The following is a 13397-nucleotide window of genomic DNA, read 5'->3' as shown; positions in this document are numbered from 1 at the left end:
TAACAAAATACTCAAATGTTAAGGGTTGATGCATAAGTACATGCATATTCGAATGTTTACGATAGTTGGGTTATATACATACATACATATATTAATTAAGTATCGATTCACGTGTTTATTTTTTATTGGTGACACATCATTTAATTTACAATTTAATTAAAAAAAATTGGGACACTTTGGATGCGGTCCCTAGCTATCAATATTCTTTGATTGAAACCTTGTTAGTTTTTAGTTTTTGATTAAGGTCCCTGACATTAATGTAATAATGTAAGTTACTATATTTTTTTAATTAAAAATTAAAAATTGAAATTTGTAATTGTTTATATTAATGAGATTTTAAATAAAACCCATAATTTATGGGATTAAAAATAATAAAATATAAATTATACTCTCTATTATATTGTGTGTGTGTGTATATATATATATACATATATGTATGGGTACATTAACCAAAATTAACAAAAAAAGTTATTGTACCAAAACATGGATACATTCTCAAATCAACGAAAAAGAATGTACCCATATAAGTTTAAACATGGATTAAAAAATTTGAATGGATTTTATATTAAAAAAGGGTACATTTTACATATAACAAATTGATATATTTGAGAATGGGTACATTTAAGATTAAAAAAATTGAAAAATTATATGAATGGGTACATTTAAGATTAAAAAATTGAGAATCTTTTTATATATAAAAAAAAACTAATAGGTACAAACTTAATTTAATTTAATTTTTTATTATTTTGGAAATGTTTGAATTGAAAATTAATTAGAAGTTTAATAGAGGTGTGAGTATTAAACCCTAAATTAATTACTAATTTTTATATTAAAAAATTATATAATAAACAAGTAAATTCATTATCACATTAATGCTAGGGACTTGAATTAAAATTTGAGACTAATAAGGTCTTAGTCAATGAACAATAAAAACTAGGGACCGGATACTAATTTTTCCAAAAAAATTTGATCTCTCTAATATTACCCTTTCTTAACATGTTAGAGAGGTTCTCCCACTAGTGAAACATACGTATATTTGCACTCGTTCTGTAGGTAGACTACCTTTCAGGAGTCTTACTTGATCCTGAGACTCCGCCAAGCATGACCCCTGAAAAGTTGTTGTCGTTCTTGGGAACGTGGTAAGGAGGGAAAATTTATCGAAGAACTGCAGTGTAGCATCTATATAATATATATAGGAAACCTTTACGGAAAGGGATTCTTATTTTTTTTGATAAAAATAAGGATTAGTTATGGAGACCACATCACATCAAACTTTAACGATCTGAACTGTTTATTTTTCAAGTCGCACTTCATAGATCATTAAGTACTAGTCAAATCGAAAATGTTTAAGACATCTAATTGAAAATTCAAAGAAAATAACGAATACCTTGTTATATAAAAAACAATGAAATTTTATCTTGATAATTAAATAGGCAAATAATTTCAGATCGAATTGAATTTGTGTAAGGATGATCTATGAAACGAGACTTACAAAATAGACGGTTCGGATCATTGAAGTTCAATATGGAGTGAGCCCCCCACCCAATCCCTATTTTTTGAAGAAAAATGGAATTCCCTTTGCATATATATGGAGTAAAAGTGTTACGTACTTTTCATATTTGGCAAATAATTTGATTGCAACCGAGACATCTTTGATTTGCAGTGGATGTATTTTCTCTTCCTCACTAAAAAAAAAAAAGATGAACGAGGTTAATACAAATACTTGATCAATCTAGAATATGTAGTTTTTCGTGTTTAATAGTGTGTTTAGTATGAGATTCAAAAACTCCATTGACCAAGAAAAAAGAATGAGATTTGCAAACTCCATGAAAGCAATTATGCAAAGGAAAGGATGCAGAGCTCAATATAGAATGTAATGCAAAATTAGAAAAATAATAATACTATAAACGATAATTGTTGTAAAACCGGATTCGAGAGGATCCTTGGGCACCAACATTCAAAGTCATGCCACGGATCTCTCTTCAGAGTACGAAGGTGGCGGATTTGATGGCTGATGATGGTACGGTGTGGAATGAGGAGGTGTTGAATGCCCATTCTGATAGTGCAGATGTGAGTCAAATTTTGGGGATTCCGATTAGTAGATCGGGCTGTTCTGATCGGTTTATCTGGTATTTCACACATAATGGGGATTGTACGGTAAAATGGGGATACAAGATAGATATGCAGATGATGGAGGCGGGGGAGTTGGGAAGGAAGGCTTTGGGATCCACGAGTGAGCGGGATGCAAATAGCCCAACGTGGATGGGAGTGTGGAAGTTGCGAATTCCAAATAAGTTGAAGAATTTTGTTTGGCGTTGTTGTAACAACGCATTAGCTAGCCGTGCGTTGGAATCTCCAACGTCGACATATGTTCGAGTGCCTGAAACGTGTGGTCTCTGTGCAATGCATACGGAGACGGAGAATCGTCTGTTCTTTGAATGTGAGTTTAGTAGGGCTTTTTGGTTTGGCATACCGGTTCAACTAAATTTGCGGGAAGTGGTGGGGGCGGATTTCATTGATAGTTGGAAGCAAATTTGTTTGAAAGTGAAGGATGTGGTGGAGAAGGAAAATATTTTGCAGAGTATTCTGTTTGGGTTGTGGCGCATTTGGAAGTGTAGGAATGCTATGATATTTAATAAACAAATTTGTCATCCTATGGTGCTGCGAGATTTTGCTGGTTTGTTGGTTGCTGCTGGAGGGGTCGGGCAATTGCAGGCGTCCTCTACTGTGATGGCTGAGGCGGCTGCTATTAGGGAGGCGTCGCGGTTCTGTCGGCAGGAGGGATATAGGAAGGTGGTCGTTGATCAATCTGACTCGCAGGTGGTGATTCGAATGGCAAAAATGATGAACAGTGTGGATGTAGCAATGGAAAACATTTTATATGACATCTGGGCGTCGGCAAATGAAGTTGGGATTGTTTCGTTCAAGTTTACTTGTAGAGAAGGTAACGTCATTGCTGTGTTTGTTCAAACCCATGGTGGGTCGTTTAGCTGAGATTGTATTGGCCTAGAATTCTTTTTAATATTCTAACTGATAATGTAAACTTTTCAATTCGTATTTAATAAAAAATTATCTTTCGTCTAAAAAAAATGAAGATTATTGTTGTAAAACAAAACATAAATATCATTTTATTAATGTAAAAATCAACATTGAATTGTTACTGTTGTATCTTTATTAAGGGTTATAGGTTAAGTACCAAAAACTATAAACAAATTGGTCATAATCTTTTAAAACATTCCAAATAACTACCTAAAGTTTTTTTTTTTAAATTGACATTTATTAGGTTCACTAGTGTTCAGTGATTTCATGGATAAATATTGAACGTATTTTAATTCTCAAGTCATTTATGGAGATTTAAATCTCCAAATTGACATCAAGCAAATATATGGTTTAACTTGGCTAAAATGTGTCAATTTGGGAGATTAGAACGCCGAAGACGTCAACTAGTGAAAGCAAACTGTAGTATTTGTCTACCTCATCATTAAATGCTAGTAACATCATCATTTAATGTTGTTAAAGTCACTTGGTGACTTATCAGATGTCTAATTTTCAAAATGTTAAATAGTTATTTAGAATGTTTTAAAATGTTGAGACTATTTGGAATCACACCAAAAGCTTGACTATGGTCAGGGGCATGATGAAATTCTCTATAGCTTTTCAAGGCCCGGATGGGTGGATAATCATGACTTGCCACCAGTTGTCCCCCTTTTACGAAGAGAAAGAAAAAAAAAAAAGCTTAGATAGTTTTTTGTAATCATTTTTTTTTTTGTCAAACATGCTTCATTGATAAAAGAAAACGTAACTAGAGATAAACATTAAAAAAAGATGTAAATAGACCAAGTGAACATAGAAGCCCAAGCAAAGCACATAATGATCCAATTATATACTCGGTGTATTGACACAAGTCGTCATCGCCACAACCACATGCACCGTCGTTTTGGTCAACCGATTCACCGTTGACACCAACAAAACACAATGACCCAAAACAAAAACACAGATACGAAACAACCCTAATTGAAGAACAAAACTAATTCCTGATTTCACAACAAATATCCACAAATACATAAAACTGTGTCTAAAAAACTCAACCAACACCAGCAACCATATCCACCACCCGAAGACCAGCAAAGGGAAAATTTTGATGCCAACAAAGTAATTAGACAAAACACCATCAAAACCGTAGAAGGAGGCAGCACAAAGACCCGAACCACCAAAGTAGTTTTGCATACCTTCATATGAGTGAGAGACGACTAGTTCTTAAAGTGGGTAGCAAACATCGTGGCCAAATAAGGCTTCTCAATCGAAAGAAAGTATCTAGCAGGCAATTGAAAATTTTGTGGGTGGAAGGTGGGAGGGTAAAGGAGATTAGTTGTGTAAGGCACAAAGGAAGGAGATCCAAGTTGTTAGGGTTACTGTTTTGAGATATTTTTGGGCTAAACTGAATCTGGTGCAGCAAACTAAAAATCTATGTGAGATGAGTGGAAGACTAAAAGAAGGGAAATCAAATGCCCAATTTGAGACCGAGCTCAGGCCTACCACGACAGAAAATCGAGAATTAGGACTGTCATCTGGCGGTTCTCCGTTCAACAGAGAGATATACGGAAGACTACACTCCATAAATTATATTCCAAAAGCACTTAAAGTGGTTTCTGCATGAAGCACAAATTATGTGCTTCTTCCAAGAAGCACTTTAAGTGTTTTTTTCAAGATTTACTTGTATTTTTATTGAGGATTGGTTCTAAAAATATTTACACCAAAAATGCTATCAGTCATTTTAAAATTTACACCAAAAGCATTTTCAATTATTTTAAAAACACATCAAAACGAACTCTTTTAATTATAAGTTGCAATATAACTATAATATGCTATTAATTGTCTATCCAACCAATTTAAGGTACCCTCATATTTAAAGGGCTCCATATGTAAGATTAAGTAGCCAATTAGTAAATTAAAAGTAGGGAACTTTAACGAAAGCTCCCGGTATTATTCACTTTAACGAAAAACCATATTTTTACACTAAAAAGTCAATCCTGATACTATTCACTTTACCCTTTATTTTGTCATTATCGTTAAAACTCAAAATTATCAAAACATTTTCATTAGTTTTCCTTTAAAAATAATCTAAGAAGAGAGTCTTCCTGTTCTTTAAATCAAGTGTTAGGCTTGATAATGTTAAGCGAATCCACGATTAATGACGTCGAACAATTATGTTGCTTCTGGTTGAATAATTCCCAAGTTATCTCACCCATCTCTTTGAGATTCTTGATTTTCTCCTATGTCAAAAGACATAAGAAAAGACTGCCATTGACCCCGATGCCAGGAGGGGTCGGCAATTGGTGATAAGGGAGTTGAATATCAGAGTGCGCATACAACAATGAACGAACATACAGATTACAAAACTAGAAATATTATTGACACCAAACAGAGAATGTCGGAACGGCTACAAAACCCTAAGATGTTACATTGTGACTAGCTTATTCTCAAATGAATAACAAAGCATCATATTTATAATAAACTAATCCTAATCTCTAACAAAACCTAATTCTAACAGGCTAAGCCCAAAATACCAAACACTAAAATAAATCTAAATAATAACATTTTCCAACACCCCCCGTCAAACTCATAGCGGTACACGACATGAGTTTGCCAACAAACAGATGTGGATGCAAGGCTCCAAATTCCGATGCCGATGTCGAATTCAAACTTCCAAACAAACAAACAAAAAATCCAATTCACCATGTACACAACGTCACTCGAGTGGTCACCCGTCCAAGCACTCGAACGATCATTGCGGGTAACAACAAGCTCCAACAGCAGGTTCCTAACACAAACCCAATATAAAACGTGGGCCCCAAACCAATAGAAAACAGTAGCCCAACTTAATAAGTTTGGCCCATCAAAATATTCATTCTCTCGAGCCAATCCAACCAATGGCCCAACGAAACACACAGGCCCAAAACAACTAACCGTTTCCAATTTTTTTCTCTGCCCGTGGTGGGCTTCAAACAAACAGCCATTTTTTGTTTTTCCTTTTTTTCTCTTCCTTCTTCCCTCCTTCCTTTTTTTTCCTTCTTGCGAACAATCAGCAGAACCTTTCCGTTTTTTTTTCGTCTTTCGTGCAAACCAACAACATCAGTCTTTCTTTTTTTCAATTTGCGCAAAACTAGCACAGGTGCAGATATGAGTTCAAGTTGCAGGTGTGGTGCGGAACAGAAACAGATGCAGGTTTACAGGACTTCAAAGGGAGATGAACTCGATCCGAGTGGTTCTCGGATCAGGGCTTCGTTAGGGACGAATATGGACCGTGGGGATGGTGCAGAAGGTTAGTGAGGCGGAGATGGATCCAAGAGTCAGTGCAGATGGGTTGCAGGCGATAGGTTCGCGGGTTGCGAGTACGATGCAGGAAGAAGATCACGGAGTCGTGCGGGTGCAGCAGATTGTGGGTGCGGTGCAGCAGATTGTGGTTGCCGATGTGTGGCGGCGAGAACGACTTTGACTACGGATGAACGGAAGACGACGGACGAAACTAATACCCAGTAAACTGACAAACAAAACTGATACAAACAAATTGACACTAATTAAGAACAGATTAAATCTCGAATGATCAAACCTGCTATGATACCAAGTTGAATATCAGAGTACGCATACAACAATGAACGAACAAACGGATTACAAAACTAGAAATATTATTGAAACCAAACAGAAAATGTCGGAATGGCTACAAAACCCTAAGATATTACATTGTGACTAGCTTATTCTCAAATGAATAACAAAGCATCCTATTTATAATAAACTAACCCTAATCTCTAACAAAATTTAATTCTAACGGGCTAAGCCCAAAATACCAAACACTAAAATAAATCTAAATAATAATATTTTTCAACAGAGGGTTTCTTGAATTACGTATGATTAAAGAGAGAAGCCGTACCAGAAAAGAATGTGTAAGATTTTGGTGAAGAAAAAAAATACGTATAAATTTTATTGAAAATATGATTTTAGCCCTTCTAACTCAATTTTCTTCATATAAAACCCTACATCACTTTTTTACTCAAAGAAAACCCAATAACTAGGATCCACATAAGAAAATTCATTAATTTCATATTACTTCACACATTTTACATTTTTCACATTCCTAAAATACCCCTATTACATATTTGATGTAGACAATTAATTGTAAGGAGAGAGTAAATGATTTTGCAACAATAAAAAAAAAGACATTAATGTTAAAAATTTATTGCATATTAATTTTTTAGAAAGGCTTTGAATTTTCATAAAACTGTTCGATTCGGTTTTTTTCACCCTACTCTTGAATACTTTTGAATTTATCTTTTTTTTATTAATATATTAAAACAATGTATTTCATTATCTACATGCACATTAATTTACCTACAACAATTATACTATGGGTGTAATATAATATCTCTGTTTTACAATGATGCAAAATAATTTTTATACCAACAACAAAACGTGCCTAACATATGTACTAATACATGAAAAATAATTTACCTATATTAAGAAGAAATGTAGTTCGATGCATAGTATTAAAAAAACTATGTTACACCCATGTTTATACAACAATAAAACGTGCCTAACATATCTAACAATACATGGAAAATAATTTACCTACAAGTTAGATAAATGTTATTTGGTTGGGTGTAGTATAAATTTTTTTAATAATTGGAAAAATTAAATATAACTAGGTGTAGTGTAATTTTTTTTATATAATTAGAACAAATTAATTTACCTACCTACTATTTGAAATGTTCATTTCTAATGATGCAAAATGTTCATTACCTAACTACAAATTAATTTCCAATAATTTACCTACAACAATTATACCATGGGTGTAATGTAATATCTTTCTTTACAATGATACAAAATATTGTATGTACCAACAACAAAACGTGCCTAACATAAGTACTTGTACATGGAAAATAATTTACCTATAACAAAAGAAATGCAGTTTGATGTATAAAATCAACAATATTATGTTCCACTCATGTTTATACAACAACAAAACTTGTCTAACATATATAACTATACATAGAAAATAATTTACCTACAAGTTAGAGGAATGTTATTTGATTCAAAATATATAATATAGGTGTAGTATTTTTTTTAAAATAATTGGAACAAACTAATTTACCTACCAATTAATATAGGTAAAATTGCTACAAAATATATCACGAAAAAAAAAAACTACTTTTCTAGTTTGACATGGATACGGTTAATGCAAACACTTTTTACATTTTATTTCACTTTTTCTACTACTTTTAATTTGGCATAAATTTAGGAATTTGAAAAAAGGACCATAAAGTATGAGTGGCATGAGTGCAAATAAATTGTATTAATAGGTCAATAGTGTTCCCATATGTTTGTAAATTTTAAATTTGGGCTTAAAATGGATCTTTAAAGATAGATGGGTTTTTATCTAGAAAGATTGAGTTCTAATGGCCAAAATCTAAAGCACCCTTTTTACGACTATATGCAAATAAGATCGACTTATATTAAAAGAATGTGAATGTGCCAACAAATACGATAATTGTGTTGAAATCAATGTCATATAATATATAGCTATCAAAGAGAATAAATAAGGAAACAAAATAGAGTATTTAGGGAACTGAAAATTCTGCAATCCGGTTAAAAGACTTTAAAGAAGAGCATATGTATATGTCCAAACAAAACTATGCTTTATCCTATATAAGCCTTAATAAATCATATCCAAGCCTCAAATAATTTCTGAAAATATGTGAACTTGTGAAGGATACCCATCAGGCATCAGCTTTCAGTTTTCAGTACGTCTTCCGCAAACTGCATTTCTGACCCTTTGATTTGATGGAACTAACCGTCGAAGCAGGCACCCGCCAGTGGCAGCTTCTGCAACCGCCGCCATTTCATCTCCCACACAAACCTAGAAACCAAGCCCCTCTCTTCTTTTTTAAGGTATCAATATAATAACCAATCATTCGAAAGATTTTTCAGGATGATCGGCACAACATAATACATCATATGTTATTATATAAATAATAAAATTTGTGTTAAAAGATTAATAACTTAAAGAATAAAAAATTTCATCGCTTAATAAAAACACGTAATATACCACTTTTATTTCTGTCACAATTAAAAATTTCTCTAATCATCCGACCAAACGTGTTCCTTCATAAGACCATCTCCAACCTTTGGGCTAAAAGCCAAATTTTTTAGCCCGAAAAATTTAGCTTTTAGGCCAGAAACATCTTTTCTGCTCCAATCCTTCTACCCTAAAATTTTAGCCCGGAATTATTAAAGAATGAAATTAGCCTAAATTTTTTTTAAATCAATTTTTTTTTTTTAAAAATATGTAGATTATTGTAAATTAATTTTATGAACATTTTAATCTAAAAAAATTTAAATTCCGATAAACATTTCGCATTTAACTCGGGGGAAAGCTGGGAGGTATTTGGTCCAGAAATAGCATTTGGCATTTAGCCTAAAATTTTAGCATGAGTTGGAGAGTGTTTGGGGAGGGTAATTTGGGGGATAATTTGATTTTTAACCCAGATTGGAGATGGTCTAAAGACAACACATAACGAAAAACAAACTCCAATTAATTAATTAATTAATTAATAATGTATTTTTGAGAGATAAAAGAGTCGCAGTCACATCAAAACTCCACCAACTGTGGCTGACTGCAGAGACGACTGCAGCTGCAGCAGGTGGTGGTAGCAGTCGGCTGCAGTTGGCCTCTTCTCCGGGTTCTGATCTAAACACCGGTTTTGGAGCTCCCTCAGCATCTTCGGAACACCTGTCAACCCGCAACTCCTCACCAGATTCCCTACTCCCCATACGTCCACCTTCACACCATGCAACCCTCTCTCCATTTCCGGCGCATGCCTCCCACGCGCCGCCGCATCTCCCACCATCACCAACTTGTGCGGGTATATCTGCGGAGCCCCGACCGCCTCTTCGAAGCCGCAGACAAACCACTCGTTGTCCCTCTCATTCCTAATCACTTTCTCCCAACATATATCCCTATGCATAAACGACAAGTCGTGCAAAGCCACAAGCGCTTTAGTCACGTACATGAGAGCCTCAACGAGCTGGTTGCAATTTGTAGGCTTGAACTTGCACCCTCTGGGCTTAAACACCAAAGCCAAATTTTTCTCCAAGGATCTGTGGATGTACTCTGCATGGGGTATTCGTTGGCCGAGAAAATCGTAGATTTCTTTGACCGCGGTCGCCTTCCGAATGTTACTATAAAATCTAGTCACTGTGGTTGGCGTCATTTCGATTGCATTTCCATTCCCCATGTCGAACCTCTCAAAATCGCTATAAGGTAGCATTTTGTCAGAGCCACCATCGCAATTAGTACTGGGGTTGAAGCATCGATCGGCTAGCAATGGCAACAGGCTTGCAATTCTGTGACATGGGACTAGGGCTTTGAGTCTCTCCGAGGGCAATGACAGGTCAACCGTGCCCAAATCAGTTCGAATTATTCGATCTTGAACACGACTCAATGCACAAAATGTTACAACATGACCGATTGCGTAGTACCCTAATATATAAGGAAGATCCATGAAAGTCCACAGAAGTTTCTCAACTATTGAGCTTGACGGATTAATGTCGCGGACATCTTTTAAATTATGGGCTTCTTCTCCTCTCCATAGACAAAAATTTCGAACAAAGCCTGTCATGTTTGGCCATTGATCTTGTAATGGTTCAGTTGGTGATGAGGAGTTAGGCTTGCGGATGAAGACCATTTCAAGTGAACAAAATTTGGAGACGATTCGGTTGATGCAGTCGTCCCAAATGGGAATGAAGGAGTCTCTACTTGTGGCAGTAGCAGCAGCTAGACTTGGATTGGTTCGGACTATGGGGCTTAGAATATCGTATGTGATGGCTCTACAGTCTAGCAATTCTGTTGAGGTGGTGAAGAAGATCTCTTTCCCTTGTGGTAAGTCGCGATACACGTCTTTTCGGAGTGGGAAACGGAGTTCTTCCGGCGGTGGCTCTTGTACGTACCATTGAAGCTCGAGTAAGGTAGGAAGTGATGGCGGTGGGACTCGAAGACACCCCACGTAGTACTCCGTTGGGTCTTGAAATTCCCATGGAGGCATTGCTGCAAAAAATACACACGCAAATATTGTATAGAACATAATACAACCTTTAACCAAATCAATGTGTAAGATAAAATTGTACGAAAGAAGGTTAACACAACATTACCAAATAAATTCAAATTGGTTTCAGGGCTTACATCTTGATGAGGATTCTGGTAAGGAAAGCTGGACCTTTTCATTGAACCCTAATTAACATTGATTAAACACGTAGTGTAAGATGTGGAATTATAAATAAACCAAGATTTTGTGACATGGGACAATATATCTAATTTAGAGAAGCTGGTTTTCACCGGAATTAGTGGAGGAAGGCTTTCTTCTGCCTAAGACTTTGACTTGTTGTCCCGACACGAATCGGTCAACCGAGAAGCCTCCAAAAGGGCCATCTTCAAAAGCTTCCATGGTGCAGGCAACCATGGAATCATCAAAGAAAGTGAGCTCGTCGGCGTTCAAGAAGCTCAAGCCTTGTAGCCTCACTCTCCCTCTATGGTGCTCCCCTTCTTCCGCCCACAGACTCACCGATTCTTCCCAAGTCATTCGAATCTTTCCGATTCGACGAAGCTCCTTGGAAGAAGATGAAGAGAGGCCAGTTGTAAAGTCTATGGAAGACTGATCATGGTGATGAAACCCTAGAAAAGTCCCTCTTCCTCCGTGGTAAAACGGTTCCCCTTCACCTCTCATGATCATTAGTTGGTTTCCCCTACCTGCATATAATAACATATATATAGATATAACCAAAACTAAAAGTTTAATAAATAAATGGCACAACTGAATTAACTTGTTATATTAACTAGCTAGTAACCTACATTGTTCAGAGATATTGATCATAAAATTTTGTTTATTTTAGGTATACAGCTTGTGTTGTGGGCATTATATATTAAACCAGTAACGGTTCAGCATTCCTCTATGTACCTGAGAGAGGGAAGTCGTCTTCTTTGAACGAAGGCGGTTGGGGAAGACTTCTAGTCATAACAAGGGCCGATCGGGTGTCGTCCCCAATCGACCCTAATCTGCTCTGAGGAGTTCTCGTCCTTGACCCCATGAACTGCGAAAGCTCCACGAAAACTTCCTCATCGAAAGAAGCAGGCAACCTATGTAGCTTTCTCTCATACGGCGAAAGCCTAAAGTAACTCTTCCCGACTTGTTCTCTCTCTGAACCTCTCTCCCACTCATAAACCTTTCTAAACTCTCCCAGCATGTTATCCCACTTGGTTCCCGCCGTTTTCGCGTCTCTGTTGACGCCATGCTTCTGAAGGAAGTCGGCGACTTCCATGTCCTTGTCGCCTCTAGTTTTGCCTCTGCTGTGAGTGGTGGTGGCGCCGCCCGACTCTGTTTGTAACTGCTCTGTTCTGGAAGATGAACCCGACCCATGATCCGAAGACCCGCCAGCTGCCCCACCTTGATACTGAATCCTCCACCCCCTCGCCAGCCACAGCATCTCGTTTGGTTTCCAAACTGGGCTTACGTACTTTCCTTTTCTGAACTGGTGAGGGTGGTGGACCAGGTTTTGAGGGTCTCCTGCTACTGTCTTGTTTGTGTCCTGCCCTGATGTTGCTGACAGAGACGGCAGAGGAGAGTGCGGCGGCGACGATGAGGCAGTGTCGGAGGAGGAGGCTGCTCCGATGGTGGAGACATGGGGTTGGGATAATTGAGTTTTTTTTTTATTTGGAGATGGGGTTGATTCTGAGGGCAGAATTGGTACTTGGGGTTGTTTCTGTTGGGAAGACGGTGAAGGAAGAAGTTTCCATTGTCCGGTTGTACTCGTAAATCTTGGCCTCTTTGGATTCACAGCTGCCTCAAACTGATGCTGATCAAAGGGTGATGAAGATGAGGTTGTTGGAGTACCGGTGGGGACAAACAAGGGAGGAGGAATATTGAAGGGGACACCAGCTGCAGCTGCTGCTCCACTGATATTAATAGCCGTTGGCGGCGGTTGTTGGTCATTGGGAGAAGGTGAAATCTGTTGCTTCTGCTGCTGCTGCTGCTGGGTTTGTTGTGGGTTCTTCTTGGTTGTTTCTCCTTTTTTGTCGCCCATTTCAAATGGGCTAAAAAAGAACGGACTTTAGGTAAAGAGAATCCTTGGAGAAGAACTAGAACAAGTTCGGAAGAGTAGAACTGGTTTGGTTCTGTTGTTCCAATATAAAGCTCTCATCTTTGTTTTAGTTTGTAATTAAAGTTGAAATCTGATTACAAGAATTGGGAGTATAAAGATAAGTGGCTCAATTTCTCCTGATATATGTTTTGAAAAAATTTTCAACTCACATCGAACAGTTAAAATCATTCTCAATTCTTGAGTTTTTAAAA

The 13397-nt window shown here is 36.7% G+C and overlaps 2 protein-coding genes across 2 annotated transcripts; one reads left to right on the top strand and one right to left on the bottom strand.

The window, feature by feature from the left end:
• The first annotated feature begins 1965 nt into the window (after nt 1-1965).
• LOC139191437 (uncharacterized) lies at nt 1966-2994 on the top strand. Its single transcript, XM_070812301.1, has one exon. It carries the CDS (start codon nt 1966-1968, stop codon nt 2992-2994), a length of 1029 nt encoding a protein of 342 aa, XP_070668402.1.
• A 6572-nt stretch (nt 2995-9566) lies between these two features.
• LOC103441207 (uncharacterized) lies at nt 9567-13299 on the bottom strand. The gene is made up of 4 exons (XM_008379911.4): nt 12006-13299; nt 11387-11797; nt 11234-11281; nt 9567-11098 (listed from the first exon to the last, which is right to left on the bottom strand). The coding sequence occupies exons 1-4, from the start codon at nt 13126-13128 to the stop codon at nt 9639-9641; spliced, it is 3042 nt and encodes a 1013-aa protein (XP_008378133.2). The 5' UTR covers nt 13129-13299; the 3' UTR covers nt 9567-9638.
• Nucleotides 13300-13397: the final 98 nt, after the last annotated feature.

The sequence above is a fragment of the Malus domestica genome, chromosome 01, assembly GCF_042453785.1.
Source record: "Malus domestica chromosome 01, GDT2T_hap1".
NCBI classification, from domain to species: domain Eukaryota; kingdom Viridiplantae; phylum Streptophyta; class Magnoliopsida; order Rosales; family Rosaceae; genus Malus; species Malus domestica.
This window is presented reverse-complemented; position numbering and strand designations above follow the sequence as displayed.

Bases quoted from the DNA above. Each gene is read 5' to 3' on its own strand.
- LOC139191437 (XM_070812301.1), top strand. From the start codon at position 1,966: ATGCCACGGATCTCTCTTCAGAGTACGAAGGTGGCGGATTTGATGGCT.
- LOC103441207 (XM_008379911.4), bottom strand. From the start codon at position 13,128: ATGGGCGACAAAAAAGGAGAAACAACCAAGAAGAACCCACAACAAACC. The intron at 11,798-12,005 runs GTACATAGAGGA...TATTATATGCAG, and splicing joins AGACGACTTCCCTCTCTCAG to GTAGGGGAAACCAACTAATG. The intron at 11,099-11,233 runs GTAAGCCCTGAA...TATTTTTTGCAG, and splicing joins ACCAGAATCCTCATCAAGAT to CAATGCCTCCATGGGAATTT.